Here is a 14,217-nt window from a genome sequence, read left to right as displayed (position 1 = left end):
CTGTGTGTGTGTGTGTGTGTGTGCTTTCACACAAAGCTCGCCTGCCTTTGATCAGCCCCCCCCCCCCCCCCAGTTCATTTCCTATGGGAAAAAAGTAACATCAAATGTTGTTAAACCTGTCAAAAAGTGTCAGACGCGGAATAAAAATTGAAACCGTGATTTGAAAACGCCAACTGTCGCCCAGTACGCTTCTTGATCCCACTCGGCCACCGTACTTGATGTGTTTGTTTTCAGTCAGAGCAAAGATGGCGAACGAACTGGAGAGAGTGCGAATCTCAGCGGCGGAACTCCGTGCTGAGGCGTCGAACGCAGTTAATAACGATACTGGCGGCCAGAAAGGTGAAAATATACAACGCAGATATATGGGAGTGCTTTGTTCCCAGGAATGCCGATAAATTAGATCATAGAAACAACGCGATTCGATTTAAAGTAGGCTACGGAGTTGCCAAGTTTGTACCAAGCTGTTAGCTAGCTAACTTAGCTATGTGTTCGTTCTTCGGTCCCGCGTGTTTGTTTTTTTTACTACTGTTGTTGCTATTTAGGCCAAATTTAACTACTTCTAACTCGTTTCCTTATTTCGACTCGTTATACTTAGGGAATACTTGTAGGGAATTTGTGCGAAATACTTAATCGGGTTAGGACTGACGAGCGCGACTGTTGTGATTGTTAAGCGCTTGTTAGTTCAACTTAACATAAATGTAAAACTTCACATGTAGAGTCGTCTTAACATCTATGTCATCGTCTATGTTTTTATGTTGTCACATATGTTCAGTTTTACGTTGTGGGGCAGTTTGACTGTGTTGTTGGTCAGAAACCTTAACGGTAGTGTGTCCATATGAAGGAAATAGTCTTCCTCCAGTCTACCTTACGTAACATGTTGACAAAATAGATTTAAAAATAAAATGTTGTAGCTTAAGAACATAATTCTAGTGTCCTTTGTTATTTTCATAAGTACTAGGTTAAGAATCTGATGTAACTTCCATTAAAAAAACTCATAAATTAGACCTTAAACTTGGTGACATGTCCTTTGACTTAGCCTGTTCAAAATTTGAACTATGGTCATGCACAGCTAGATATAGCCCTTAAAAACTACACTGTTAATTTCTCTTTTAATGATAATTCATAAAAAGTACAATGTTCAGTTGTTGAAGTGAATTACTTAGGCAGTGGTGATTTATTTTAACGATTTACTTATTTTGCATGTATCAATGAGGCTGAGCACCACTGTCACAGTTGTGGAATTGAAAAGTATGTAGTGGCATTCAGAGGTATTGTTTCATTTGGTCTTTGCATTAGATAACTTTAAACAGATTATGTATTCTTGAATATCTATACTCCATCTCCTTGCTTTGTAAATGCCAGGCTTTGACATTTGCCATATTCTTTTTTTGTTGTGTTTTTATTTTTTAGAGGAGCAACATGTACCTAAGCAACATAGGAAACGTGATGAAAAGCGACCTGATCTGCAGCGCTACCTGCCTTTAGCTGGACCTGGACGGCGTCATCGTGACAGCGAGGAGGGGGACTCAGTTTCAGGGGGCACAAATGAGACAGGCACTGACCAACGGGTTGGAGGTGATGGTAGTAACACTCATAATGGAAGAAAGGGCATCTGCTCACCTGTTAAAACAGAGGCAAATCAAGAAAAAGGCCTAGTTGAAAATGACGTGGAACAGTTGGAACCTGCTGGAGCTGCAAAACTGGCTAAGAAAGCCCGCAAACCTGACCGTGAATTTTATCAACCAGGGAGCCGAAGGAACATCTCTGGAAAGGACTGTGGAGTTGGAAAAGAGCAAGATAAACCTCAAAAAAATGAGCCAGAATTCCAGCAGAGTACTGAAGAAACAGAGGGTAATAAAACGGCATCTCCTCAAAAGCAAAGAGGGAAGGCTAAAGAAGTCAAAGGTACGCACGAAAATGTAAAAACTGTTAAATCCACTGATGTAAACAGAAAGCAAGGAAGCAGAGATGTTCACAAGCCTCCCTTACCCTCTGATGTTTCTGTGGAAAAAATAACCAGCAAGGTAGAAAAACTCTCTGTGAAAGGGAAAGGTGGACATGAAGTCCAAAATGTTGATGAGGTAACCTGTAGGAGAGGTAAAACTACTGATAAGGGAAGACAAAGCCAAGGGGGAGTCATAAAAGAAGAGGAAGAAAAGATAGATAGGAAGAGGGAAAAAGGAAACCGCAGTAGAAGAGGTGGGGAGAAAGAAAAAGAAAGAAATTTGGATTCCAGAGGAGGTGGGGATGGCATGAGTGTTGGAGGAAAAAGCGTCCAGGGGAAAGATGAGAGGGAGAGAGACGGTAGAGCAGCAGAAGCAGATAGGAATAACAAACCCTGTAAGACTGGAGATACGCACCAAGGCAAACGCAGAGAGAACTGTGAAGAAAGCACAAGAGGAGATGACAACAACAATCGGTCCAGAGAAGCTGAGAAAAATGCAAGGGCAGAGAGAAATTTAGACAAAACTGTAGAAAGAGCAAATAGAAACAAATCCAATGCCAACATCACAGCACCATCCTCAAAACGATATTCCAAATCAGATATACGACGCTCACGCAATCGAACTTACAGCAGTAGCTCAGCCAGCAGTGTGACCAGCTTGGATGGTCCAGGACTCGGGAAGGATGTGGAAAGCTCTAAGTGGCCACGCTTTCAGCCTAAGCCCAGTAACAAAGACGAGATGGTTAGTAGGAGAGAGGGACAAAGAGGTCGCCTACAAAGCTGGCCAACTAATGGGGAATCTTCTACAGAATCACTAGAAGGGAGTGAGATCAACGACATTGCAGAAAACAGAAGAAGGAGAAGAAGAGGAGGGGAGGAAGAGCTGTGTGCAACAAGGAGGAGAGAAGAAAGGAACCGACCAAAGGGAGGCAGAGGTGAAGGTAGAGCAATTCAAAGAGTTTCCCCTGAAAAACCTTTCGGTGCCTCATCACAAAGTGGAGAAACACAACATCGCAAGCAAGGCTTGGTTCCTCGTGGCAGAGGTGGAGGTATTCTGGTGCTTCCAGCCCACACAGATATCTCTAATTCACCTGAGGTTGGCCAAAGACTTTTCGGTGGAATCAGGGGAGGAGCAGCAGCACACAGTAGTAGAGGGGGTAGAGGAGGAGGAGTGAGACGACTGTGGGATCCAAATAACCCAGATCAGAAACCTGCTCTTACCAGCAGTCAGTCCTCACAGCACAAGTCCCTCCAACCGCCTGTATATCTTCAAACAGGTACTGGATATGGACAACTTCACTTTCTAGACACGGATGATGAGGTTGCAGGCAGTCCTCCGGTCCAGCAGGGCGAACACTTTCGATCACAGCAGGCTGCTGCCATGGCGTTCTACAAATTCCAAAACTCTGACAATCCCTACTGCTACCCTATGTCCACCAGCAACCCACAAAATCCTGGCACCTCCTCAAATCAGCGCTATCCATATCCATATATGGGGCCCTACCAAATGGTTCCCACTAATGGTATGTACCAGAGCCCTGGCGTGGGACAGTTCGGTGGTAGTTACAAGTTAGGAGGTTATTCTCAGCCTCGTTCAGGAGGTGGTTTGTCACTTGAAGAAGTGGAGCAACAAGCCAGAGGGGAACTGGGGAGGCTGTTAAGGGCGGCAGATGCACATGAGCTCCAACTCAGTAATCTGCTGTCCAGGGACAGAGTGAGTGCTGATGGACTGGATCGCATGGCCCAGCTCAGGTGAGGTTTATGGTGACAAGTTGTGTGTTATTGTTTTGTTGTATGCCACATATTTGGCTAATTGGACGAAAACTAAAAAAAAAAAAACTTTTCTGATTTTTTTCCCGCCTCCTCTGTTGTTTAGAGCGGACCTTTTGGGGCTCTATGAACAGGTCATCCTCACGGACATTGAGTTCTCAGATTCTCAGAATGTGGACCAAGCTTTATGGAAGAACGTGTTTTATCAGGTCATAGAGCACTTCAGGCAGTTACTCAAAGACCCTGCACACGACAGCACCACTTATGTCCGGAACATGTTGCTCACTCTACTTGACGAGGTAAGGAGTACGTGGGAAAAGTCAGATGGGGCAATGTTTTCACTTAAATATTACGTACTGCACGTTTTAATTCGAATTTGATAAATTATAAGAAGAAGAAATGTACCACTCTGTTTTATTCATCTATGAAAACAATTAATTCTCATTAATAATGTTATCTGTAACTAGGGTCACGCTGTCCAAAATTAGTACATTTCCTTAATTTGAACTCACCATATTTAATATATTGTGAGAATTTCGTAACAGTCAATGACTGCTTTAAGTCTTCTGTAAGTCCACCGTTCCTTGATGACACTCAACCAGGCCTGCACTGCAGACCCCTTCAGCTCTTTCTTGTCTGGCCTTCAACAATTGCAATGCTGCAGAGTCTGAGGTTGATTGACGACATGCTGAATGCTTAAATATCGTGCAATGCCTTTTGAGGCATTCGACTGATTCTAAGCACACAAAGTGATCCTGTGTACTTTTTACCATTGTCCTTTTTATTAATGTGCTGTTTGTCCACTGCAGCCTGGTCATGTGCTGGCTCCTCTCATAGAGACCCAGTGCTACTGCATAAGTCAGTTAATTAATACAGTGAAATTTTTATTGTGCTCAGCAGTAAGTGAGCTCAGATCCAAATGTTAGAAAGAGACATATTCTGTATTCTATGTTTTTTCATCTGATGTACATGTTACTGTTATTTTTGCTGTGTTTTCCCCCCCTTAATGTGATTTAACTTGTCTGCTGTTGTCTGTGTTTTAACAGGGATCACTTTTCTTTGATACACTGGTCCAGAAGCTACAGACAGTGTACCAATTTAAATTAGAGGATTACATGGATGGCATGGCCATCAGGACTCGGCCATTACGCAAAACGGTACTGGGATAGTCTTTGTTTTATTCTGTGTGTATGTGAAGTTGTTACATGTGTTTAAAGATTCATAATTTTTCATAGAAATGTGCACATATTTTTCAGGTAAAGTATGCACTTATCAGTGCTCAGCGCTGTATGATTTGCCAGGGAGATATTGCACGTTACCGGGAACAAGCCAGTGACTCGGCCAACTATGGCAAGGCTCGCAGGTAGGCTTTGATTCGAACATTTTCCAGGCAGTGTGAAATTTCTTACACACTCAAGAGCATGAGATGTAGACTTGCTTAATTTTTCAGAAAGCTGTATTTTATTTATCTCAAATTGTTGAAAATGACCAAACTGTGGCACCTTTCTTTTTCTGTCTCGGACATCTTTTGCTGAGATGCTGTCTACAAAGTTTTAGAACTGTATGAGACACAGTTCTTTCCCATTAGATGAGAAACCTCATCTTATTGCTTTTGCTGTTGCTTTTCTTTTTCAGCTGGTACCTGAAAGCCCAGCAAATTGCCCCCAAAAATGGACGACCATATAACCAGCTGGCCCTACTGGCAGTCTATACAGTAAGTAGTATGTAGTAAGCTATGAAAAGTCGGATAGATAATATTCCCTTCAAACATTATTAGATCATAGACTTTAATGTGTCTTTTTTTATGACTGACAATTTTAATCCTGAATAGTTTTTTTCATACCATGTTTGGTGTAATGTTGTGTTGGCCTCTGAACTCTAATCCCACTTCTCACTTGCAGAAAAGGAAGTTGGATGCTGTGTATTATTACATGCGCAGTTTGGCGGCTTCCAACCCCATCCTGACTGCCAAGGAAAGCCTGATGAGTCTGTTTGAAGAAGCCAAACGAAAGGTAAGATGCGCTTTGGCCACTGACTTGAATCAGATGTCTGGACTTTTACATTTTTATTCGAGCTACATGATTGATGAAAAAGAAATCACAATCATGACTCTTGACTAATTTTAATTAGTGGCATCAAAACAAGTGCCCCTACTTTCTCCCTCAACCAATGACATTGCAGTATTACCCCCTCATGATGCAGAGCAGCAGATAGCGGGTGGTGAGATGTTTTTTGTTAGTGGTAGGGAAGGCATTCTCCACTGCAGGTTGGTAGACAGGGAGGTGTGTTTTGAATAAAATGTACATCCCTAATTGGTTAACTATGATATTTGATGATATGGTGGCATTTTAAAAAAGGCATTGAAATGTTAAGCAATAAAATCACGATCCTTGTGCAGCCCTGCTAAAAGAGAAATCTACTAAGCCTCGACATAGATGTAGAAAATATTTGAAGTCGGAGTCTTGAACTTGAACCATTGTTGCTCATTAGCGACGATGACATAGACGCGTTAATTTGCTAAGACCATTAACATGCTTATTAAATCAATGCATTGGCACAGATGATTCAATTTAATATAATCTGGTGTAATTATGTGCTTCTTGTTTGTATGAATTATGTATCTATTTCTTCCAGGCAGAGCAACTTGAGCAAAAGAGGAAGCAGGAGCATGAAGGAGGCTCTAAGGGTCCAGCAGTTAGAGGGAGAGGAAGAGGGGACGAGGGAGCGCGTGTGGAGATCTGGGTTCGCCCTACTGGACAAGCTGCAACCCCGTCCTCGCATAGAGGAGGCAGTGAGTCCAGCAGAGACTCTGAACAGGATGGAGAGCTGGGTAATCTCAGCGCCAGTGACGTAAGAACCCTTTGATCCCTTTGCTCTCTCTTATACAGACGGGCACATTGAGCCTTAAGTATCATTTTGATCTACACAAATAATATTGTATTTTCCATGTTTATCATTTAGAAATCCAAGTTATTTTTGTCATCTTAATTATTTCCCCCGTCATTCAGTATGTCCTCTCTCTGAGTCCATTTTATTCAGTTCAATGTGCTCACACAAAATAATCAATGTTCTTGTTTTCGCTGTTTTTAAACTCTTAACCCGTGTTCTATCTTTTGTTACATGGCCCTTATGGTTAGTTTCCTTTCTGCTTGCAACAGTGCACCATGATTGTATTCCTGTAAACATTTTTCTGTGCCCTCTGGGTGACATTGAGGCAGACAAAACAGATAACTGTGTGATACAATCCTTTTAGTAAGTAAGATTTTGAATGAATATTGAATAGAATTTCCCAGTGTAATTTTCTAAAAACTGTACTTCTTTACACTGAGTAATGGCAAAAGTAGCCATTTTAGTCTTTTAGTTTTTGCATACCTCTAGGCTTTATTTCTTTTGTGTTATTTGCACATTAGTATTTTGTGAGCCTGTATTAAGTCAATGTGAGCTCATTCTGTGCAACAATCTGAACCAAACAAGCTGTCCTGTGCTCTTCATTATTGCGTTTCTTTTTCTTATTAAATAAAACAACTGAGCATCCAACTCATCATTGCTACTAGTGGACTCCTAGCTGTTCATTCCCGTAAAGCAATTTTCCTTTTTGTCCTTTATAATTTATTCACTCACTTGCGTCATGCTAAATTTAAATAGCAAGGGTGTGTCTACATCTTTTTGGGTTGTGGGAAGAGGGCTCAGATTATATCAACTTTATCAGCATTCTCAGATGCTCACACATTCATACAGCACATCTATGTAACTATTTCTTACCCATTCACATCGAACTTGCAACCTTCCAGTTGAAAGATGACTCACTCTACCACTTCTGTGCTACCATCGCCCCAGTGGCGTGACACATTTCATTGGTGATCATTACGCAGTGAATTCTTTATTGCTTTTAGGGGTGTGATTATCTACTGGAGTTTTCTTCCACTGATTTTTAGGGAAGGAAGCTGAAACTGTATCACACGAGGTCAGCCACTTAATTATTTAAAACCACAGAATCAGCAATTTACAGCATTATTGATTCAGTTCTCACTAGTCACTACTGAGGAAAATCTAAATCTATTTCCTGTATTTTATTGCTATGTAAACGTTATGAGGCAAACTGTATCTCACCATCTCTGTTCATGTCTAAGGCCTTCGTCTGTGGTGCATTTTTTTTTTGCTTTTTTGTTTGAAATGTGGGAGCAGTTCTCTCTCTGTGACAATTATGGACTAATGGAGTGTGGTTTTACTCACCAGAGTTGATGCTGTCGATGCTCATTATGAGTAAAGTCTTGTCCACCACATTTGGGTGGGAAAAAAGGCACAGATCGGATTAAGTTTCTCTTTATTTCTCATGCCATGTGCTCAGTCCACTATCTGTTATGAGATACATCTGTATCCCTTATGCCATAAAAAACCCAATATGCCAGATATAGCTTCACTGTTCATTTCCTTCCTTATTGTTTAAAATTCCAGGGGCATTTGTGAATGGCAACACGAGCTTCAAATCTTTTCACATGCCTTTTCAAAGGATGAATAAAAAAAATTTCTTGTTGGGGTTTGTTGCTAAATTAAATGGTTGGTAAAATATTAGTAAAATGCTTTTCTTCTTCTTGTTTTTTTCCCCTACAGTTGAATAAAAGGTTCATTCTGAGTTTCTTGCATGCTCATGGAAAGCTCTTCACCAAAGTGGGGTGAGTGCTGTCTCTTGAATTTACAGATAGGAGATTGAAAGTTCAAGAATATAATTTAATGATGCACATGTGTGCGCCTTTTTGCCTGTGTTCATTGTATATTTCGCTGCATCTTGTATGCAGCATGGAATCGTTCCCTGGTGTGGCGAGTCGTGTTCTGCAGGAGTTCAGGTTGCTGCTCCAGCATGGACCTTCCCTGCTGGGCAGCACACAAATGCTGCAGATCATCACCATCAACATGTTCACTATACACAATGCCCACAATAGAGGTAATTCTGACCGTACCAGCCATTGATAATACTGAAGCAAAAATGTCAAAAGTACGTTCTCAAATTCTCGTCTCTCTGTCAGGTGAAGAAGGAGAAGTGCGGTCTGTCCTACAAGAGCAATGCACGGCCCTGGGTCTCGGCATGTTTGCCGTTTTGGTCCAACACTGCACGGAGCTGCTAAGTAATACTCCTGCAGGTATAAACACGGGAAGACCCACAAATGTTTGAAATACGACACGTTTATAGCACCATCACAAGATTGCAAATACCTGTTATCTGGGATATTTTGGCTTTGTGATGCATCATTCATCTTAACATGCTACTTGCTTTCAGAACCGGTCCCTGCGACAGATGGGGAAGAGGACGGTACAGGGGCGAGGCCAAATGGTATGGTGAGAGTCTCTGCCTTCCCACTGAATCTTAGAGAACTACTGCCGAGCGTGAAGGTGTGGTCTGACTGGATGTTGGGACACTCGGAGCTGTGGAACCCACCACCATGCAGTATAGAGTGAGTACTGTGTGTCAAACAGCTAAAGAGTGACTTGATATAAAAACCAATGGAGGCTGCCAATTTGGCTGAAAATACTCTAGGTTTGTCATAATGACCTTGCATCACACTGTCATTTGATTTATTGTAATATTTATGACATCTGCTTCATTTGACTTCCTCTGTCGGTTCTGTATTAGTATTTTTTGTCAAATCACACCTGACAGCTCTCGTCAGATGGTAGTTTTTTAAATGTACGTACTAGTTACTCGCCACCACTTATGACCGGTCCTCTCTATCAAGTTGTAGCCCCGATGTTTGGCAGTGTCTGGCTGACCTGTGTAACGCGCTGGCGCGCGTGCACCACGGCGAACTTCCCCTGTACAAAGTCGACACTGACGAAGTCGAGGGCGATGAGGAGTTGACGGTGCTGCAGTTGAAGGAGGACAGGCTGCTTGCTGGTTTCATACCTCTGCTGGCTGCACCGCAGGAGCCCTGTTACACTGACAGACACACTGAAATGGTGAGTGTCCCATAATGCTCATCCTTTTGACAAAAAAAAAGCTATTAATGTCGGCACAGAGCAAGACGTTTTTTTACTTGCCACTGTGCATGACTGACACACAAATGTGGAAACACTAGATCAGACTCATTATTATGTATCAACCACACAAACAAACACAACATCATTTTCCGTTGCAAAATAAACTCACGTTGTGAAGCCTTGTGATTTGACTGGGCCATGACAGTTTTTGCAACCAGAAATTTGTCACCTGTAACTGGGCTCCTGGAGGATACCAGCTGTCAATCACACTGCTGTCCACTCATATGTGACATGTTAGACATCTATTTTTCCTCAAAATGAGGAATTGACACCATCTTCTATTAAGGAAGTATTGAAACTATTGATTAAGACCTTTAACTCCTCAGGAAAATGTTGACTGATATGTTGTTATTATGAAGTCACCTCATTTTCTCATAGATTTCCACTACGAGTTACCTCCTTGTAGCAAACCGGAAGACGGTCTATTTTAATATGAGTAAAGCATGCCGTGAAATAAATGAGCTTGTGTTCCTGTTGTGTAAAAGCAAGAGAATGAAAGCAAACAGAATAAAGAGTAAAACTCCAGTGCAAAGTTAGTATAAAGTATAAAATTCATCATACAGGAATATAAACTCATATACGTTTGAAGTTACAAGCTGTGGATAAAATTTGATTGTATTTACAATTTGATTAACATGACATGGGTAGGTGACATGAACACATGCACCACGATTCAGCACCCTCCTGTTTTCATGCCCGTATTTCTCTTCCCTCAGACTATAGCAGCAGATTGTAAGAGAGTGACCGTGCTGAAGTACTTTCTGGAGGCATTGTGTGGACAGGAAGAGCCTTTGTTGGCCTTCAAAGGAGGAAAATACATCTCTGTGGCGGCCTCTTTACCACCTAGCCATCACTCTGTGGATCGAGGCAGACAGGATTCTATAACGGAAAAAGAGGTGAATCTTTTTCTTCTGCTTTCCCCTCTAATAACGTATTCTCTCCACACGGCGACCCTGTTTTGTTCCTTCTGATTGTGCTCCTTTTCAAAATTTGACCCCAACTCATAATTATGTAAATGTTGAAATTAAATTTTTATTGCAGTTCAGCCGAGGCTGTTGAATTACCGAATTGCTTATTGTCCGCGTCTGTTTACAAGGCTGATGATGTTATAGTCGAGGCGGAGTCGTCTCCATCTGCATCGGGAGACGAGGACGCAGACGAGGCGGGAGGTAGCGAGAATGACATCAGGCAGCTGAAGGCACGACGCCATGCCCTTGCCAACAAACTCGCACAGCAACAGAAGCGCAAGGATAAAATACAGGTAAAACTGGTAGATGCCAAACTCAACAATACTTTTTTTCATTTGTATGTATGACAATTTATAGGTTAAACGAGTAAAAACAAATGAAAAATATGTGCAGGAAAAACACATTTTTGTTCTCATTTATTGTTGGTTTTTTTTTGTATTTCATTTGTTTGTGTATTTGTCACCATGTGTCTCAGGCGATGCTGCAAATGAGTGGGCAGTTGGAGCTGGAAGTGCGCCCACTGTTCTTGGTTCCTGATACCAATGGATTCATTGATCATTTGGACGGGCTGAGGAAACTTCTTCAGTGCAGAAAGTACATAATAGTTGTGCCGCTCATTGGTAAGACTACGAAACAAAAACAAAGAACAGTTAAGGAATCAGCTGCTTCCTTTGTGTTGGTTAGTGTAGGAACATGAAATGCTGGTTAATGGTGTAAAGATGTGCTCTCTCTGTCTCTCCCCATCTCTCTCAGTAATTACAGAGTTGGATGGCTTGGCTAAAGGCCAGGACAACTATGGTGGTGAAGTGGGTTCAGGAGGTCGCAACTCGTACAGTCGTGGCAACTATAATGTTAGCGTGGCCCACGTGCGGTCTGTGCAGGAGAAGGCCCGGTTGGCAGTGGATTTCTTAGAGAAAGCGTTTGAAGCCAGGGAGCCGTGCCTCAGAGCCCTGACCAGCCGGGGTAATCAGCTCGAGTCTATAGCCTTCCGCAGTGAAGACACCTCTGGACAACAGGTGAGAGTCCAAATAAATGGAGCCCGAAATAATTGTATCCGGCTTTATTATATATATTTTTTAGATTGTGAAAAAAGTAAAAGGACAGGAAGCTGTGATTTAGTTTTCTGTTCATCTGCAGGGTAACAACGATGATGTGATTCTGTCCTGCTGTCTCCACTACTGTAAAGACAAGGCAAAAGACTTCATGCCTGAACAGAGAAGTATGTACCATCAGCCACATGTGTGCACACACACACACAAGCACTCTTTTGAGCATATCTCAAACAACGCTTTGCCCTCTCTTTCTGCACACAGATGGGACAGTGAGGCTCCAAAGAGAGGTCGTGCTCCTTACAGATGACCGCAACCTGCGCGTCAAAGCTTTGACTCGCAACGTCCCGGTCCGAGACATCTCTGCTTTCCTCAGCTGGGCCAAAGTGGGGTGAACCAAGCTAAGCTGCAATTAAAGGAACCCAACAGCTGAAGCCTGCTTGCCACTCAGTCAGAGGGAAAGACACACTAAAGTAGAGGAGGAAGAGTAACAGGGGGAGGAGCAAACGAAAAAGAGGGCAAAAAAAGCACTACTTATGGAATACAAGTTCATGTAGTGACAGTAAGGTGGTTTCAGTGAGCTTCCCTCTTGTGATGTAGTGTGTGTGTGTGTTATGTGTTAAGATCAGTGAGCTTCCCCAGAAAGAGGCAGAGACTTGATTCGTCTCAGGAAGGCTGGACTAGAAGGGAGGAAGGAAATAGAAATGAAGTGATGTGATTTGCCAGATGTCTGGACCAGCCTCGAACCTCTGCACCTAGTTAGCGAGTGTGTACCCTGCGAGCAGAATTACATTTAAAGCTGGTGATAGAATGAGCCAGAGAGAGGAAGTGTTATGGCCATTTAATTGATTACATACATCAGCACTGAAGGCCATAACTGGCACTTCCTCGTATCTCTGAGGGCCCAGTCTGACAGACTGCTGTGTCCTTGAAGGCGGAGCTGATAGAAAGGAAGGCAGGGAGAGAGAGAAGCGTAGTCACGATGGTCTGTGTCAGTACAGTAAACAGTGGCTGACCATAGTGATGAGGCTCAACTAGGAGCCGTCATCCAACCTCAGCACCACCAATGAATCACAAGCATGTGTATGGTATTTCCTGCTAACCAGGAAGTGCTGTATGACTGTTTGGAAATTTAGGTTGTTCATCAACCTTAAAGTCACATTCAGTTTGGGTATTTTCAATTAAATAAAAATTACATTTTGTTTTTTATTTTGTTTTCCCTTCATTTTATTTTTGATTGTCTTGTTTTTGAGTTTGTTTGTAAAGTTGTGTTTATTTCATGAAGGCCCACATCTGCAAAGATGTTCAGTGTGAACCATAATTTACTGATTTGGATCAGGGACCAATGTATATGTAAAGAATGATTTTATGCTACATTGACATTGGCTAAATTTTATTGAATTTCATCCTTGGAGCAAATTTCCATCTATCTGTCATTTGTCAGTGTTCAACGATGGTTTGGTTCTTTCCTGTGACTTTGCAGATCCTTTGTTATTGAGGTGACATTTGTGCAGTTCCTGCTGCCACAGCTGTGAACTGTTTCATGCAATGTTTTAATCATCAGTGCTAATGTTCCTCTCCTTTGCTCCAGTTGCCTTTATTTACAGTTTAAATATGTGGAGTCTAACGGCAAGAATTTGCTTGCACTTCTTTGCTTTGAGTGATGTCTTTATATTCCTGTGTTTTTGAGACGGTGTCTGAATACTCACACGACTAATCTATTTGGTTACATCGTGCAAAATCAATACCTTAGTCACCACAGTTTGGTTATGTGGAAGTGAAATTTTCGTCAACTGAATGTACAGTAGTAGCAACTCGTACTTTTTATTTGTGCTGCACATTTTCAGCTCTGCTTGTACAGCTTCCATCAGCAGTCGATGTTTCCGTATGTGTGAGAAGATTCAGGCAGGTTTCATTATTTTCAGCACCTCTGTAATTTCTGTGAATTGGCGCTGCTTTGTCGTTTTAGTGTCAGTGCAAATGTGGTACATAATCTCTGTGACAGAAATGGCGTTCATCTTCCAACATTAAAATTGTTTTGAAGTTATTGTTTTTAGCTCATTAATGTGCAAATGTGCCCACGACAGGCGGACCTGTCATAATAATAAGTGTCACAGTGAGATTCGACTGTGACAGTGAGTCAGCATACACAATTACATGACTCTTAGACTGAGGCACCTAAATGGAATTTAGCCATTATTCACACTTGTGCTTTTTCCCCCCTCTGAAATGTCACGTGTGCTGTGGGGAAAAAAACACTTGACTTGGTGTTAGAATGAAAGGTTTTCTTGTATTTATGTTCACTTTATCTCAAACCTTGGCAGTAAACATCTCAGCCCAGGAGCTTGTTTCTGTGCACATTTAGGTTAATATGTTTAACATTAAGACAGTTGAAGTAATTGAGACAATTGCTGAACCCCAAGTTTTAGGTTTTCCATGCAATAAAAACTAA

The 14,217-nt window shown here is 42.0% G+C and overlaps 1 protein-coding gene across 1 annotated transcript; it reads left to right on the top strand.

The window, feature by feature from the left end:
* Nucleotides 1-207: 207 nt before the first annotated feature.
* Nucleotides 208-13,812, top strand: smg6 (SMG6 nonsense mediated mRNA decay factor). The gene is made up of 19 exons (XM_058627340.1): nt 208-339; nt 1,411-3,697; nt 3,822-4,014; nt 4,762-4,872; nt 4,972-5,078; nt 5,351-5,429; nt 5,617-5,727; nt 6,350-6,565; nt 8,327-8,388; nt 8,512-8,657; nt 8,740-8,853; nt 8,991-9,165; nt 9,448-9,667; nt 10,465-10,644; nt 10,845-11,009; nt 11,192-11,336; nt 11,470-11,732; nt 11,854-11,935; nt 12,030-13,812. The coding sequence occupies exons 1-19, from the start codon at nt 219-221 to the stop codon at nt 12,158-12,160; spliced, it is 4,908 nt and encodes a 1,635-aa protein (XP_058483323.1). The 5' UTR covers nt 208-218; the 3' UTR covers nt 12,161-13,812.
* Nucleotides 13,813-14,217: the final 405 nt, after the last annotated feature.

Source organism: Solea solea, chromosome 4, assembly GCF_958295425.1.
Source record: "Solea solea chromosome 4, fSolSol10.1, whole genome shotgun sequence".
Classification (NCBI taxonomy): domain Eukaryota; kingdom Metazoa; phylum Chordata; class Actinopteri; order Pleuronectiformes; family Soleidae; genus Solea; species Solea solea.
This window is presented reverse-complemented; position numbering and strand designations above follow the sequence as displayed.